This window comes from Juglans microcarpa x Juglans regia, chromosome 1S (genome assembly GCF_004785595.1).
Source record: "Juglans microcarpa x Juglans regia isolate MS1-56 chromosome 1S, Jm3101_v1.0, whole genome shotgun sequence".
Taxonomy (NCBI): domain Eukaryota; kingdom Viridiplantae; phylum Streptophyta; class Magnoliopsida; order Fagales; family Juglandaceae; genus Juglans; species Juglans microcarpa x Juglans regia.
Genome location: NC_054595.1, coordinates 18,748,319 through 18,765,679, shown reverse-complemented (window position 1 = coordinate 18,765,679; position 17,361 = coordinate 18,748,319). Strand labels below are relative to the sequence as shown.

The 17,361-nt window shown below is 33.6% G+C and overlaps 2 protein-coding genes across 6 annotated transcripts; one reads left to right on the top strand and one right to left on the bottom strand.

Moving 5' to 3' along the window:
* Positions 1–4,635: 4,635 nt before the first annotated feature.
* Positions 4,636–8,359, top strand: LOC121246713. 4 transcript variants are annotated; one of them, XM_041144956.1, is made up of 8 exons: positions 4,640–4,933; positions 5,042–5,080; positions 5,208–5,261; positions 5,700–5,753; positions 7,453–7,506; positions 7,593–7,663; positions 7,785–7,911; positions 8,042–8,359. In XM_041144956.1, exons 1-8 carry the CDS (start codon positions 4,880–4,882, stop codon positions 8,162–8,164), a joined length of 576 nt encoding a protein of 191 aa, XP_041000890.1. In that variant the 5' UTR covers positions 4,640–4,879; the 3' UTR covers positions 8,165–8,359. The 4 variants fall into 4 exon arrangements, with proteins under 4 accessions (XP_041000892.1, XP_041000891.1, XP_041000890.1 ...); XM_041144955.1 differs by having other exon boundaries at positions 4,645–4,933; positions 8,036–8,359; XM_041144958.1 differs by lacking the exon at positions 8,042–8,359 and having other exon boundaries at positions 4,636–4,933; positions 7,786–7,909.
* Positions 8,360–9,822: 1,463 nt separating this feature from the next.
* Positions 9,823–15,409, bottom strand: LOC121246711 (probable protein phosphatase 2C 40). 2 transcript variants are annotated; one of them, XM_041144952.1, is made up of 4 exons: positions 14,937–15,409; positions 11,794–12,989; positions 10,693–10,957; positions 9,823–10,204 (listed from the first exon to the last, which is right to left on the bottom strand). In XM_041144952.1, the coding sequence occupies exons 2-4, from the start codon at positions 12,979–12,981 to the stop codon at positions 10,077–10,079; spliced, it is 1,581 nt and encodes a 526-aa protein (XP_041000886.1). In that variant the 5' UTR covers positions 12,982–12,989; positions 14,937–15,409; the 3' UTR covers positions 9,823–10,076. The 2 variants fall into 2 exon arrangements, with proteins under 2 accessions (XP_041000886.1, XP_041000887.1); XM_041144953.1 differs by having other exon boundaries at positions 14,932–15,350.
* Between the last annotated feature and the right edge of the window lie 1,952 nt (positions 15,410–17,361).

Genomic DNA, 17,361 nt, shown 5'->3' with positions numbered 1-17,361 from the left:
AGTAGACATTCAAATTTGAAGAAACCTATAGATTTACTGTAGCTCAAAGTTTCACATTTATCTATTTGACTAATCTAATACAGTCATATTTTAATGAAATTCATCAAATTTTACATTTGCCTAGGCTTTTGATGAAGCCAATACCAATGCTCTAATAGGATGAATTCAAAACACATCCTCGACAATCAAATCAGATCAGATAAAGAGGGAAATTCAAATCACTAACTTGATTTAAACAAGAGGTAAGCTTGTCACATTAACAAGTCCTTCCCGATCTCTATATATATGAGAAGGGACGAACGAGCCAAGTAAATAAATGGAATATCCGTTCTGTAACACCCCGTATCCGGAAGGGTCGGAGAATTACTACCTGTCACTTACCAACCTGTCTCTCCAACCACCTAAAACTCCAAGAATTTCATAAATAGCACACAATCTCATATTATCCAAATAACCATAATACAAACTCCATAAGTCATCATTACAAAATAACATAAACCAAAGGAGTCCACAATTTTCTAATAATCTCAATGAAACAAAACGATATATTTTTAAATCTCAATAGGTCCAAACAACTCAAAGTACTTCAATTACTCAAGTTATACCCTTCTACTAACAATGGAACTCGACATTTTATCCATATCTAGACAAGCTCCAATTTCTAATCCTAACTCCTAGCTGGGCAATGAATGTCATCTGAAGATATAAGAAGATAAGGGGATGAGTTATCCACAATTCAATAAGCAGAAAACATATACTAGTATGTAAACATGAATCATTTTTAGAAAGTTTGGTATGTAGAAATAAAACATTTCATTTTCATATGCACATCTTAAAACGTGTTATCAGAAAAATCAGAGCGACTTTTAAATCTTTTCATACTCATAAACTATTTTAATATTCAAAAACCACTTTGGCATAATGTAACTGTACATCTTCATCTTATTATATCATATCGTATCGTATCATGTCATATACCATGTTTAACCCCCGTGGTAGGGTTGTGCTATCTCCGGTGGCCAAACCAGGCAGTGTCATATTATGAAACTTCCCATTTTTCAATCTCGGAACCTCGAGTGTGCACACAAGAAAGAACACATAAAATACTACTTTGTTTCCAAAGTAAGTGAACTCATATCATCTCATATCATGTTGGTACCAACCATATCACGTGAACCACTATCATCATATCATAACCATATTCAAAATCAGAATCAAAACAGATAAGTATGCCAAAGGTTTTCATATCCATATCATATCAAACCACATGCTGAACACATTCATATCATTTTCAGATGATCAATAATAGTTCCAAAATACTTCATATCACATGTATAAAAATCTCAATTTTTCATATTCGCTCTTTTGCACATTTAAGAAACATGTCAAATATTATTCATGTCTACAATTTTCGTGTCAAAAACATTTCTTTAATCTTTCCTACATATTTCATGAGTGAATGCAAAACATATACTGAGGTTATTTTTCACATTTTCTTTTTAAAATAACATGCACAATTTTACAAACCAACCTCAGTTCATTTCTTTTTATGCAAATCTAGCATGAGAACCCCGCTTACCTAGACTTCTTAGTTTTTCGAAAATTTTTTCAAAAGTGTCGAATAAAAATTAATCGTCACCTATAAAATAATCACGTAATTTTCAGTCGATCACTACTTCAATATTTAAGCCTAAAATGTTAGAATAACCTATTTTAATTCCTCAAAAACTTAAATTTCCAATCCTTAGAATATCATCACTTCCCAAATTCTTTAGTATCCAACTTGACCTTTAACTAAAATATTAAATTCTAACTTATTTACTATTGGAGAATCGAACTATCAAATTTAATACTAAATAGAATAATCATACCAAAATATTTTAAATTATATAACAACAATTATTAAATAAATTTGATCATAATAAAATTACAACGTTATCGTTTACCTTTAAAAGAAGTTTTACTAAAAATAAATTTTAACTTACCAAAAATCATTTCTGTAAACACGAGAAAATTTAGAGTTTACAAATACTATTAAAGGTTCAAAGCACAGTGATGAAACTTGTAACTCGTAGGTAATAATGAATTTTTTTTTTTTCATTAGACCGACTATGCAATGGCTTTTGAATATCTATATAAACATATATATATATATATATATAAATATTTAAAATTAAAAACATGACAAGAAAACAGAGAGAGGAAGTGTAGGAGCTTAAGACCAAACCGTGTGTATGCGTGGAGGGGCAAGGCACTGTGGGCTGGCTGGAGGAGCTACGGTGGTGCGATTGGAGTGCAACGGAGGTGTACGGCTGTGAGGCTACCTATGCTGGACGGCGAGAGTGAGAAAGAGACGCACGGTGAGAGAAATGAGGGAGAGACCGAAAGGGAAGAACCTCCAACCAAAAAAAAAACGTGAGCTTACCAGGGGACCTGAGGTGGCGTGCGGCCAACTAGGGTGATGGGGAGTCCTCGATGGCAATTTCTGTGGGGGTCGCCATGCGGATGAGCTTTCGGTGAAGGGTGATAGTGGCAGCTTAAGGTGCCCGAATGATGCCCTATTTTGGATAACAAAAACAGGGGATTTCAAGGCTTGCAAACAGAGGCTACGAGGTGTTGGGAGACAGCTTCGTGCGGCTGGGCACGGTGGTGAGGTCCAGACAGAGGTTCACCGTAGAGCGTGGATGAAATGGTATGGCAGCAACGGCGGTACAGTGGGTGATGGAAGCTGTGGTTGCCGACAAAGCTCCTTGCTAGCACAGTGGAGAGGGGATCTCAGTTTGGCCTTCTGTGAAGAGGAGAACGAGCGGCACTTAATCTAAGGTTGAGGTTGCTTAACATATATATAGACTAAAAATAGAAAACAGATTAAATCTAAATAAAAGGGAAGAAGGAACATGCATGAAAATGAAAAAAAAAAAAAAAAGAAAACAGTGTGAACTCGTGCGACGTATTCTGGAAACGTTTTCCACGTGCATGGTCTGGCAGTGGCGGGGTCTTACACTTTCTCTATTTAACTCACACGAGTCCTCTAACTTAGGTATCAGAGACGTTTCTACACCCTTTAAGCCTTTCTCGATCTCCGTGTTGCAGGTTCGTGGCAAGTGTGTACAGAAGTGCAAAATACGTCCACAACACTAATAGTATCCTGAGTTATATCAAACTACAAGTATAAGCCGTTTGATTTTAATGAGGAAAATTATATACACTACACTCTTATCTTATTTTCATCTTATTATGATGAGGTGACATTGCACATCAATCTTTATATTTATTCTTTAAAAAGATGAAAGATCATTTAAGGGTGATTAAAATGTCACATCTTATATAGTGAGACAAAAATAAGATAAGAGTATGATGTGTAGTATTACTCTTTTAATTATCGCTCTATTTTTGGCTTTTCTTAAATACGAAACTAAATGTAGCAAACATTGGAAATGCCATCAAACGAACAAAAAAAAAAAAAAAAAAAAAAATCGACTTTGGTATAATTTAATACACCGATTATTTAAAAAAAAGCCCTAAAAAGTAACGATTTTGAGTCCAAAGTATAAAAGATGGACGCAAGTCACGCAACATAATTTGTACTGCCTACGTAGTTATGTTAGGACAAATTTGGAGATTGAAATAAAATGAGAATTTTGTAAATAATAGTAAGATAATTTATGAATAGTAATAAGATAGTTTAAGTTGTTTTATGGGGTCTTGGGAGAGGTGAGAGAAAAAGTTGAATAAAAAATATTATAAAGTTAAAATATTGATAAGATATCATTTTTTAATATTATTTTTGTTTGGAAATGTAAAAAAGTTTAATTATTTTTTATTTTTTGTTTAAAAGTTTGAAAAAATTGTAATGATTAGTTTGAAAGTATTTACGCTTGAATGATATTTGAGAAGGAAATAAGATGAGATAAAGTGAAACGAAATTTTTGAGATGAAATTTTTTTCCAAGCAAACCCTAACCTATTGCTTAAAGTTTAGACTGATTATATGTGTGTTATAATATTGGTGTTCTAGATTCTAGTTTTTTCATAGTGGATTCGACTGTTTGTTAAGAGTAATGTACGTCGCTTACATATTCTATAAATATAAATATTATTTTTTTATTATAATCATCATATTGTAAAATTTACTTCTTTGTAAAAAAAATCTAACATATTATATTAGACTACATGAGTATATAAATTTTCTTGAATAAAATTTGTGTATAAATCTCACACTTCTTGTTTTTTACCTAGTTTGGTTTGATAGATGAGATTTTAATTTGATCTCATATAATAATTATAATTTTTTTCGAACTATCACACAAAATATAATAAATAATTCAACTTTTTCAAATTTTAAAATAAAAATTATATTAAAAAATTATATTCTTAGAATTTTATTTAACTTTCAACTTTTATCTCATTTGTATAACTGAATGAGAACTAATATTGCGTTTGGGTAGTGAGTTATTCTCAAGTATTCTATAAATAATAGTGAAAAAATAATGATAAAATATTAAATAATAATAAATAATTATAAAAAAATATATATAAAATAATAAAATAATAAATAGTAACGGTGTATTCTTAGAATATCTTAAAAGTAAACTAGTAAGATGAGATTTTCTCAAGTTGCCATTACTCCGACCGGACCAAGCATTAAACAATTTTCAGATCAAGATAATAGAGCCCGCCCAACACATCCTTTAAACTCAAATTTCAAAATCCCAAGCTTCCTCACACTTCCAGTACTGTCTGGTCCTTTTATACAACCTCGGCCCCAGGCTCTCACACCCTAAACCTTCGAATTACTTCGCAAAATCCTCTCCTAGCATAACCCTCCCCCGCACCCCGCGGGCACAAACCCTAGAAATCTCTTCGGAGCTGTCGATTCCATGGCCAACTCTGATTCCTCCCCTTCTCTTCCTCAAGCCAATCCACTCTCTTCCGTACTCCCTCCCTCTCTCTCTCTCTCTCTCTCTCTCTCTCTCTCTCTGTGCATTTATATATGACTTATTTTGTTTCGGAGATTGATGATCTGTGATTTTTGTTTGCAGAAGAAGGAGAACATAACTCCAATTGGCTCAAAGATCTCGGTAATTTCAACTACCTACCCTTTTTTTGTATTCTTCAATTTAGTTGGCTTGATTGAGGTGTATATATTATTATATATGTAACAATATCAGCTTTAGTGTTCTCATATCAGTTAATTTTGACTCTCAGGAATTAAACGAATCAAGGGCCGAGCTGCTTAATAGAATTCAAGGGTTGAAACAGGTGAATTTAAGCAATGCTGCCTTAGCACGGGGACACAGTTTCTATTGTTTATTCATTTTTTGCTTTTAACATACTTCAGTTCTGAGTGCGGAACTTTTTTATTTATTTGTTTTGTGAAAATAAATATAAATAATTAAATATATCTCTACCTATCAGTTTAAGTTTTTGAGACAAATAATGATTTTATATGGTTTCAAGCTTTTGGAACAAGTAGTAATTTCATATGGTATCAAAGTGAAAGGTCTTGAATTCAAATCTTGACTCTACACTAATCTCATTAATTAAATATTCTACTTGTTGTGCTCACTTATTAAGAGAGAGATTGATCCACATGTGAGGGAGAGTGTTAAAATAATATAAATGATTAAATCTATTTTTACTCATCAGCTTAAGTTTTTAGGATAAGTGATGATTTTACAATTTTTTGGTGCCTATTAGGATTTGCAAAGTTGGAGATCAAAGTTAGACACTCAAGTTAAGGTCTATCGTGATGTAAGTGTTTAATGGTTATCACCAAATTTTTGATATTTATTTTATTTTGTGCTTTATATTTGGAAGTTGTGCGCATGGCTTGGGTCTATTTTGATCCGTTGGAACTTTTTATTTATGGACTATTTCTGCTTGAATAAGATGTCTCACTTACATGGGCGATTAATATAGGAAATTGGCACTTGTTCTTTGATACCTGCTATGGCATTCTAATTCTTTTCCATATTTGGCTCTTATTTATGGCTGGACTAGTTCTCACTTAGAGCTTTTCTAATCAAGTTCTGGAATTGATCTTTGATTATTTATGGTTGAGCTTGTCCATAGATGTATTTTCTTGGTTTGTTGACTAGTCTTCAGTGGAGGCTTTAGGCTTTTCTAATTCAGGCTGGCTGGATTCATTATCACTCGACGATGGCGTTGTCATAATTTCATATAGAGAAATTTTTTAGATCTTATAACTACTTATAGTAAATTTCTGCAATCATTGACTTTGTGCGATGGTCAACTTTTCTGTGGCCTTTTTAATTCAATATGGATTGAATTTAATGCATTATGTAGCTTAGTGGACTTGTTCTCTTGCCATACGTAATGATCCTGATTAATGCTTGATTCTGGTCTCTTTACCTGAGTCTAGGTCAAGAAAAAGTTTATGGGACTTCATAAAACAGTAGTTTCCTCTGATACTTTAGACACTCCATTTATGACGATTGTGATCAACTCTGGAGAAGTGTTAGCAAGAGTGGATTAAAACGTTTCTGCCCCTGGTGCATGGTTTGGTGCTTCAAGAGCTAAACTACAAAGAAAATAAGTACATTTTGAGGGGAGAAATTGGAAAGTTGACAATGATATCATTGATCTCAAATAGGCAGTTAAGCTAGTAATTAGCAATAGGAAAATGCTAAATGTACTTAAGAAAAACTTACAAAAAACTTACTTCTCCACATGTCAATTATTAATATGCTAAAAATCATGAAATTTGAAATTTGAAATTTGAATTTTAAAAGAAAACTAATAAAATGAGTCTTGTAAGTAAAAGTGTAAGTAAAATTATAAGTACAAGCACTATTCTTAAAAATATAACGATATTGGTAGACAGCATGCATCTAATGTAACTAAGCATCATACAAAAGAGGACTGAGGGTTTTAGAATATGTGCTTCTACCTGGAATGTTGATGTGATAACATATTTTCAGAAACAAATGGTGCCTGCAACTGCATGCAAGCAATTAATAGTAGAATTTCCTATTCATCTTTGGTGATAAACTTCTTTAGGCTTAAAAGATGGATGCTTGGCTTTAGAAATTTCTTCTTTACTTGTTACTGCCCATGTTTAAGCAATGATGGGTCCTGTTAGAATTATGAACTTGAACGAAAATGGTATTGGTGTTGAACATTGGTACTTGATATCTAGCATGGGTTACATCCCTAAATTTATAATATGATATTGCTTAATACAGATAAATTTGACTTCAACATATATACATGGTGATTGATGCGACCCAATAAATTTGAAACAGAAAAGGATTGTCCAATTTAGATTATAAATTCATCTTTGCACTGCTCAATGGAGTTTAAAGCTCAATGTTATTTCTCTCTTGCTTTTTTTGGTTTGATTCTAGAACTATGCTTTTAATTGGCATAGAGATCACTTTGTTCTTAATGTAGCAACTTCTTTTATTCAACATTCTCTTATGTAATGCAGGAGCTTTCAGAACTTAAGAAATCACTCAATGTTGAAGTTGAGCAACTTCGATCAGTAAGTGGTGCTCCAGATTTAATCCTTCCGAACTATATTTTTAACATGTATTTGTACATAATTTTTTTTTATCAAATTTGAACTAGGAGTTTCAAGATCTGAGAACCACTCTCCAGCAGCAACAAGACGATGTTACTTCTAGCCTAAAAAATTTGGGGTAAGCTATTACTTGACTAGTTTTCCTATGCCCAGGGTTTGTGTCAGAGATTCCCAGAACTATATTATGCTTTGAGAGTTTATCACTACTACCTGAATTGATTCATACTGAGTTTTTTTCAGCTGCAAGATGTCACAACTAATTCAAAAGATGCCCAGGCTCAAGACGTTGAGGGAAATGACAAAGACCCAAGAACCACTCTCCAGCAGCAACAAGATGATGTTGCTTCTAGCCTAAAAAATTTGGGGGTGAGCTATTCCTTGATTAGTTTTCCTATTTGCAGGGTTTCTGCCAAAGAGAATCGTAGAACTGTATTATGCTTTGAGAGTTTATCACAACCACCTGAATTGATTCATACTGAGCTTTTTTCAGCTGCAGGATGTCACAACTAATTCAGAAGATGCCCAGGCTCAAGACTGTAAGGTTGAGGGAAATGACAAGGATGGACATATTTTGCCTGGGGATAAGAACGATAAAGAAAGTGAAAACCTGATGGATTAACTGTGGCGTACTTATGACTCATTGGTTGTGCCTCAAAAGGAGATGAGCAGTATTCCTTGAATTTGTACCACTGGTGCCTTACCTTTAATTTATAATCAATTACAACCTGTTTGTTGAGCACAACAGAGAACTCATATCTAAGTTAACTGTGGAATTTTGGCTGATTTTGGAATTTGAATTACCTTTCTATTTCAATTGGTTTTGTGGATGCCTGGTTGGGTTCAACCCAAGAAGAAGCTTTTCCCTTGGCTTGTTTATTCCATATTCACTGATGAGAAGTAGTTTCTTAACCAATCTGAGGTAGGAAGATTGCACCTTCCCTTTCCCGGAATAGCTCATTCCCCATTATATTTTCTTAGGAAATGAAGTTTGATGCCTTGATGGAACAGCACATTCCCCATTATATAGGTTTAGTTCAAGCATCTAGCAGGAAAACAAATGGTATTGCCCTTCACACCATTTGAATAGCATCTCTGTTATTCCCTTGTATGGTCAACCCAATGGTCCACACCATTCGAGGTTCCGAGGCTCTGGTCAATGGACAAGCTTTACAACCATTTTGTTTTGTTCTTTCTTTGGTGTATGCATTACATAGTCAATGATTTATATTCCTTTTTCTCTCAAGGAATTCTTTATTACTACACTCCGTGATATCAAGCATCTTACAGATGAGACAAAATTGCTTGGGAGGATGGAATATAACTGTAGTTTTGTGGACTACAATATTTGAAAGAACACTTTTTGTTTGTTGCTCTGCTAGTGCTTTAGAGTGCAAGGACAATATCACTGTAAAAGTTTTTTTCTCTGTTTATTGAGTTATACTACATACAATCACTTTTATATATTTTTTGTATACTTCAGTGATGTGATTGGCTAAAATAATTATTTTATATTAAAAATAAGTGATGCAGCCAATCACATTGATAGAGTGTGCAAGGAATACGTAAAAGTAATTGTATATAAAATTTTTGTACAAAGTATAAGTTCAGATATGAAAGTTTTTCCTAGATCATTAGACTATGGGGGACAAAAAGCTAACATAGTGTAGTTTCGGAGAAACAAGTGGGGATTACATTGATGGAAAGAGCAAGTCGTGGTAAAATTGTAGAACCATTCATCAGGAGAAAAGATATTCTTGAAGAAAAACCAAACAGATGAATGAATTAAATATTTAGACTGTGTTTGAGTGTTGAACTGAATTGAGTTAAGTTGAGATAATAAAATATTATTAAAATATTAATTTTTAATATTATTATTATTTTGAGATTTAAAAAATTTAAATTATTTATTATATTTTGTATTGAAATTTAAAAAATTGTAATAATAAGATGAATTTAAAAACCAAATGAAGCCTGAACTTCAGTTCGTCTAATGGAATTTATTGGTCCATGGGACATTTGACCATTTGCTTGGCAATATTTCTCAATAGAAGAATCGCACAACTTGGGCTTGTTATTTTCAGAGATGAAATGAGATGAATTGAGATTAAAGTTAAAAAGTTGAATAAAATATTATTAGAATATATTTTTTAATATTATTTTTATTTTGAGATTTGAAAAAGTTGAATTGTTTATTTTATTTTGTCTGGGGATTTGAGAAAGTTGTAATGATGAAGTGAGATGAGATGAAATGTTTCTTGAAAACAAACAAGGCCTAAGTTTGCCAAAGTTTCTCACCACATTAATTTCCAATAATAATAAAAAAAGAGAGAATGAATGCTCGCCTTACTTGCATAAAGGCAAAGGCACAAGTGCAATTTGTGAACATCATAAAAAAATGCAGTAATAAAAAGAACTTTTTACAGATCAACAACTACTAGTGTTTCTGACTGACATTGATATGTACCATCTGAAAATTACTCCTATAAGGCAGAAACATTCCACTGCAAGATATAGGATGGCCGCTTCAAATCTTACTTGCAAGTCGATGCCTTTGAGGTGCGCTGGTTTGTTCCGAGGACGATCACAATTACAGTAACATCATCGTGATATTTCCTTCTACTACCAGCTGGAATATTCATTAATTCTTCCAAGCTGAAACCTGCAACAATAAAATAAATTCTTAACAAGCTGGGGAATAGGCTACAAACACCCAATGTTTCTCTCAATGCTCATGTTAAAGTGTTCTCTATGTATTAAGAACAGCTGGAAACCATAATTGGCGTATTTTGACTATCAAGTCAATTGATAGACAATGGAAAAATTAGGCATATGTGCACAATGTTAAATGATGCAACAAATAAACTGTTCAGAATGCATGAACTTTGTTTTATAGGAAATTTGAGGGGTGAGGCCCAGGTAAGGAGGGGATTTGAACCCCCCACGTGACCAAAAAAGGCGCTAAGAGCCCCATGGTCGCTATGGTCCAAGCCCTGGATGCCAATTGACCCATACACCGTTGGCAGAAGGCATGAAATTTAAAATAAATAATGCTCCAAATTTTTATATACTGTTAAGAGAAAGTTTCACAGAAAATTGACTAAATGAAATGCTTATCATGTTACTACATGAAGATATCTAAAGGTTTACCTGCACAGTAGGCTGCTCTCTCAACAAGCTGCTCCAACAGAAACTTTGCTGGATCACCAGATGGATTGCTCAAGATAAAAGAATGGACAAGTTTTACTGCCTCATCATTGCTGAAGAAGTCAAACAAACCATCACTCCCAAGTATAACGAAGCGATCAGATTTTGAAATGGTATGCACATTCAGTGATGGTTCAGTTGATACATATGGAGGGCTTATAAGGTTCCGAACTCGAAGAATACCCATTAGTGCATCGTTCAGTATTTTCTGCAAACCAAATCATGAACCCTTCATGAAGCAGCATAAAATTCTTTGTTGAAACTTAACCAAGTACAATCAATTCTTTACTACCGAGACAATATTTATTACAGATGAAATAGAGAATACAATTGGGCATACCAGAGGGCGAAGACATTTTTTGGCTATAGTAGAGTACTTTCCCCATATAACTTAATAGACTACAGTGGCTTGGAGCAACTTGTAGCTTTGGCCTCTTGTGGAAATACCTTGTGTCATTAAGGAACATAATATTATTTGTATTCCCACACGTGAAGTGCTAGTGGTATAGTAGTAGTAATTGAGACTCCACCACTACTCGAAACGCTGAAGGAACTCCTGAGTCCATGCCTGGTGGCAGTATTGAGTTAGAAAGTACCATGAAACCAAAAGCATAGCTTTGGTTTTTTCCTGGGTGGGTAGTCTGCCTTTGCAGTCCATGATAGTATATTTTCGGTTGAGCCTCACCAGTATTGGACAACTGTCTTTCTAAGCACTGCTTTAGGTAGGTCCTCGATGGGGAAATAAAACAGAGCATCTAATTTAGGCAGAAATGATGTAGTTTGGTTTCTCAATTCAAATGGATCCCTAGTTCATTGGGCATTCGTCTTGTTAAGTGATTGCTAGTTCACTAAGATGATGCTTCACTGTTCTTTGCCAAAAACATCGCTCTGGATATCTTAACCTTGAGACTTTCACATTTGAATAATTCCCCGTTCACTAATATGTGATGCAACTATTGTTAGCTTGATTAAGCAGCCGAACAGAAATAATAATTGAATAATATTAACAATAATTCCTATCTTTGACCAAGAAAAAGTACCTACCTTTTTCAAGTAACCAACTCCAAAAGCACGAGTGACCTTCAGTTTTCCCTTCACTCTTCCAGCTACAATGGTCATTGGGTCATCAGGATGGTCAAGCAGGAGTTGATTTTTTTCTACTTCATTGTCAACAGTATGACTGTCAGTGAGCTGGACAGCTTTCAGTTTCTCATTCCCCTCTGTGTCATCACCTTCACCATTTGTTGCCAACACAGCTCTACTGTCGCCTAAATTGAGTGTATACAAATTGTTCCCATAAAGAAGCACAACTAAAACACAAGATCCTACAGAAACCAAATCAGGACGGTCCTCCATTTCCTGCTCAACCATGTATAAAAAGTCATTCTCAGCCTGATTAAGAGCACGTAGGAGGCTATCAAGTACCCCACGCCGAAACGAGTCAGATGCCAATTCTATTTTAGCAGATGAGCCATGCTTGTTGATATAGTCAAAGCATGAATCTTTGTCACTATGAGTTATTGATGGAAGCTTTTCCTCAGTAACAGTAGTACCGTCGCCTAAAGTATATTGGAAAGACTCATCCAAATACAAACTGTTAGAAGCTCTTGATAAATCATGCTTTGATTCACAGCCTAACAAATTAAAGTAAACTATGACAGTCTCATACAATGTCCCAGCCAGAAAATCAGCTGCATCTCTTCCATTAAAGCCATCATAGATTGCACAAAAGAGCCACCCATTTTCTTCAGAACAAACAGCTTGAACCCTGTCTTCACCAGCAGCCCCACCTGCCACCTGTACTTCCATAGCATTAAGAAAACCTTCACTTGTTGAAGGAGCACTCATAGGTTTCAACAAATAAGATTCGTGATCACTCGGAGGGGAAGGACTGCAACTTAAGTTTGACATGGTGCTCTGAAGAGAAGATGATAATAAGTCCAACCTTGAAAGGGCAGGTGAAGAGGAAACCTTATGAAAGGAATTAGGGGAGTCCAAACTAGGAAGTATTTCTGCTCCTATCAAACCATTGCAAATATTTGTGTTTGCCAGTGTGGCATTGGCACTCAATGCAGCACCAGACAAGCAGGAGAAGCTGCTAGTCTTTTGGATTTTAGGTAGGATTTCATATCCTTTGGAAATCTCAAGAGATCTACCTCTGTTGCCATTGCATTGATAGCCAAAACTTACATTAAGTTCACCTTCAGGTTTATCTCTAGTTTCTCCCCACATGTTTTATGCTGAAACGGTAAGAACATCACCATTGTTAACATTATTGAAGACTAAAAGATAGAATGACCCACCTTACAAATTAGTTTTATAAAAACCATTACATGCACACTTGAGTACCTATCACACTTACAAAGAGCCAGTTCAAACTACGCAAATATACACTTTTTTTTATCAGTAAACAAATGGCAAAGGGTGCATTGGTTGGGACAAAATTGGCAAACATATACCGTAAAGCGTTATTAGCTATTTAACAGTATTCTGTGGACTTAAATCAAGCAAATATTAGGATTTATTCATGTTTAGTTAGTTACTAAGACGATGAAGAGAAAAGAATGTATCTCTACTACTACAAAGGATCTTTGTGCATTGGTGATTCAATTTCCCCCCCACCCCCAAAAAAAACGTTTAAAGCGAGTTGTACTTTTTAGAAAGAAGGCATGAATGTTGAAAAGCACCGCATTCAACCAAACATAACATTATATAAGAAGTTTGTGTGTGTCTGTGCTTTCCAGAGAGAGAGAGAGATTATGTATTTGTTCTCTTATATTTTATGTGGAAAAAGCCTTCCGGGTCTTCACAGCTTTTTTCTTTTTCCTGGCCAAAATGGAACAAAGCTCTTTGACCTCAATTACTGGTACTTGTACACCAGCCTTTTTTGGTCGCAGTGAAAAATCATAAAATAATAAATAAAATAGCATTCAGGTAAGGCATATATCTACAAGAAAACGGTGAGGAAAATTAAATTGCATATAATCTTCAAAGTGAAATTTCAGGTTCAGATTGCTGAATTAGAAAATCATCTAAAAAACAGGCCCTTAAACTTCTGGTTTGAAAGGTTGCATCAGCGACAATGACTTCTAGGCAACTGTGTCAATGAGATTCTGATGAACATAAAGAGTTTCAATGAAAATGTAAAAATTGAGGAATAACTATGATCAGTATTTTCAAGCAGTCTTTCCAAATGCTTGTGTATTTCTTTCATATGGTATCATTATAGTATTGCAAGACATAGTCACAAAACTTCCAAATCCAGAAAAAAAATGTATGTATTCCATATAGTGTCTTTTAATTCGTTCTTGGAATTCCACTCTTTTTTTTTTCCCCTCTTTCAAACAAAGATGACATGCATTTTGCCAAGATGTGTGATCTTTCTATATAAAAACATGGAGAACTTGTACATGAGTCTACCCGGTAAATTTCTCTTTAGTTTAGGTACATGCTTGCTGAGTTCCTCTGTCACAGTATTGGAACAAAGATGATGGCTAGAGGAAGATCCAAGATAAATGAGTCTACCCGGATCCATATCGTAAGCTTTGAAGTGAGACCTTATGAGTTTAAATTGTACTTTTCCATCCATGCAAGCCTAATTCAGATTAAAGCCCCTACTATAATTTATCATATATGTCTCTTATGTTCTATTTAGTGGTAAAAACGTGCATAAAATTCGGCCAAAACGAAATGGACAAAAAGTTCTTAGCCAATAAAATAAAATGCGAGTCTGTTTTTACTCAGAGAGTATATTGCAGGACTTATCTCTTAGTCTTCCAACAAAAACACAAACAAAGATCTCAAAATTCAGCTGAGAGTACTAACTACCACAAATGGTTGATTGGCACCACAAGTTAGACTGGGAGAGGGGGATTTAGACATTTAAAAGAACAGATAATCTAAACATGGACTTAGAAAATGGAAAAATAAATTAATACGAACATAGTGATACCAAGAAGCGATCCCCAAATGGGTTTGAATCATTCTCCTCACCACCACATCAAAACATTCACATGGGCTACACTTTGCTTATCTAGCTGAGTATTTCCAGACAAAATATAGACACCAAGATAATCCACGAACATACCATGAACGAATCAGCAATCCAATCCAAAAATTAAGGGAGCAAACTCGCGCTATCATACAAAAACATAACAAACAGAATTGAAAATCTAAACCCACCTCACCTTTAGTTTTTCCTGAACACGGAACCAAGTGCCGAGAGAAACAACAGCTAACCCAGAATGCAGCCAATATGTATACTAGGACTTGTATATATGGAGACAGAAAGCGATGGAGTGCATAGAGAGGCCAGGTGTGTGGGTTGCGACTTTGCAAAGCTAAAAGCAAACAAGAAAACACAAGCTTTAGCAGATCTCAGAGAGGAAGAGATTGTTGTTGTAGTGGAGAATCTGTATCTGGGTGGTACGTAAAAAGCGCTGGCTTTTGGTGAAGAATTGGATGGTTGGGAATGAATGAAAGAAAGGGTCTTTCCAAATTTTATAGCGGAATTTTTTCTTCGCCTGACGTTTTGGTCTCTTGGCTTCACTGTTACCGGCAATGTCGTTTTTTGAGTTCTATTCGAATTCGGATTCCAAACATGTATACATACATATATATATATATATATTATATATCCAAGTATCTCGTTAGGCTGATCTGAATACTTTTCTTTTGTTACTAACCATCATTCCAGATATGTGAGAATCTGTTGGGAAATATTCTTTACAAAATTTGTTACAAAATAATCATTGGATTTTTCTTTTCTTGTTCATCAAAATTTGAGTATTGACAAACTCCCAACTAAATCCGCATCTTCATATGCTGTCAGCTAATTTGATGGGAATTTGGTTTACCGGTGCAAAAGTGACATGTATAAGATTATCTCATGTATAATTGAAATAATCATAAATCAATAATGAAATATATATTGATTAGACAAAAAAAATGATAGTTGCAGTCAATAATACATAAGCGTCGCGTAATATTTTAAAAAAAGTGAATAGATACGAGATACATATGAAAAAAAAATATTTAATGATAGACCTCACTCTTTTTTAAAATTACTGTATAATACTTACATATTTCATGATTATACTAACATTACTCTAAATAAAACAATCCGTCTTTGCAAGAGAAAGGAAGGTTAGAGTTGTCGTGTTGAAATGACTTGATTCATCTCGCAAATAGATGATTTTTCCAACTCATTTAAAAAATAAAAAATAAAAAATATTTTATCTATAGAAGAATCTACCAAAATTAGATTTTTAAATAAATATATACTTATCATCTCATGTTTAACAGATACTTATCATATTTACATATGAATTGGAGGAAGTTTCTCCGAAACTAATTTGAGAACAAGCCATAGACTATAGTTATCAATCAGCCTAATTTATGGGGTTGCCGTAGGCCACTCCCTCCACCCTAACCACGTGGAAGGTGTACTGTTACATACAATTTTATACGCTTGTCGTGTTTTAATTAAGTTTAAAGTAAATAGTTGATATTTGTAATCAGAAAATATATAAGTATTGTATATTCATTTAAAAAAAATGAATAAATATAAAATTTATATAAAAAAAAAAATTAATTTTTTAATAATAAACTCTACTATTTTTTAAAATAAGTGTATACAATTCATGACTATATATATATAATTACTCATTCAAAATTTATGAATAAAAACATGTAAAAGTCCAAGACTATTTTTAGGAGCCTCACAAAAATCGTGGATGATCTTATCCAAGAAAATAAAAACTGGATATGATTTATTAATAATATTTGAAACTTATAGTGGCCTCATCTATTTACTAAAATTGTTTCAAGTGTAAACAAAAATAGCTCAAATATGGCACAGTATCTACAAGTCTCTTCTCACCGCTCAATGATATAAATGGTCTCTATTCCGCCCGAAAATGGACCACTCATTTAAATTTATCGCTTTATTTTAATTTTTTCTTTTCAGATTATATCATGTAGGAAGTTCATATTTTACACTACAAATTAATATTTATAAAAGAGTAATGTTATATATAATCGTGGAGTGTGTAAACGTCTTGCAATCGTTTTAAAAAAGAGTGTGATCTATTATTAAAAAATTAATTTTTTTTATGTGAATCTTGTATTTATTTATTTTTTCAAATTGATAATACGGTACTTGTAAACTCACGATTGTAATTATTATTTTTTTAAATTTAATATTCAATCAATTGAAGTCTTTTAATTTATTTATTTATACGTTTCCTCTCGTTGACCCTTTAAATACGACAGAATTTTAAAATTTTAGAGCCAATTGTTTGAGACGTCTTTGTTGAAAATAATAATAATAAAAAAAAAAGAAAAAGAAAATATTGCGTGGGAGAGGAGCGAGACGCATAAAAAGAAGGGAGCCGCAAACTAAGTGAGACGTGTATCGTACATGTGGTTGCTATGCATGTATGTGTGTGTTGATGAGTAGGCAGGCGCATTCCAACGAGTTGATTTCAAATTACGAGCGGATTTTTAAATAGTAATATTTTATAAATTTTATTAAAATATATTTAAATATAAATAATTTGAGATATGTATTTAAATGTATAAAATATGTTAAGATGAGTTTAATTTTTTATA

Coding starts and splice junctions, on each gene's coding strand:
- LOC121246713 (XM_041144955.1), top strand. CDS start 4,880: ATGGCCAACTCTGATTCCTCCCCTTCTCTTCCTCAAGCCAATCCACTC. Junction 7,507..7,592: donor AAGTTGAGCAACTTCGATCA/GTAAGTGGTGCT, acceptor AATTTGAACTAG/GAGTTTCAAGATCTGAGAAC. Junction 7,912..8,035: donor CTAGCCTAAAAAATTTGGGG/GTGAGCTATTCC, acceptor AGCTTTTTTCAG/CTGCAGGATGTCACAACTAA.
- LOC121246711 (XM_041144952.1), bottom strand. CDS start 12,981: ATGTGGGGAGAAACTAGAGATAAACCTGAAGGTGAACTTAATGTAAGT. Junction 10,958..11,793: donor GAGTTGGTTACTTGAAAAAG/GTAGGTACTTTT, acceptor TTTGGTTTGCAG/AAAATACTGAACGATGCACT. Junction 10,205..10,692: donor GAGAGCAGCCTACTGTGCAG/GTAAACCTTTAG, acceptor TTATTGTTGCAG/GTTTCAGCTTGGAAGAATTA.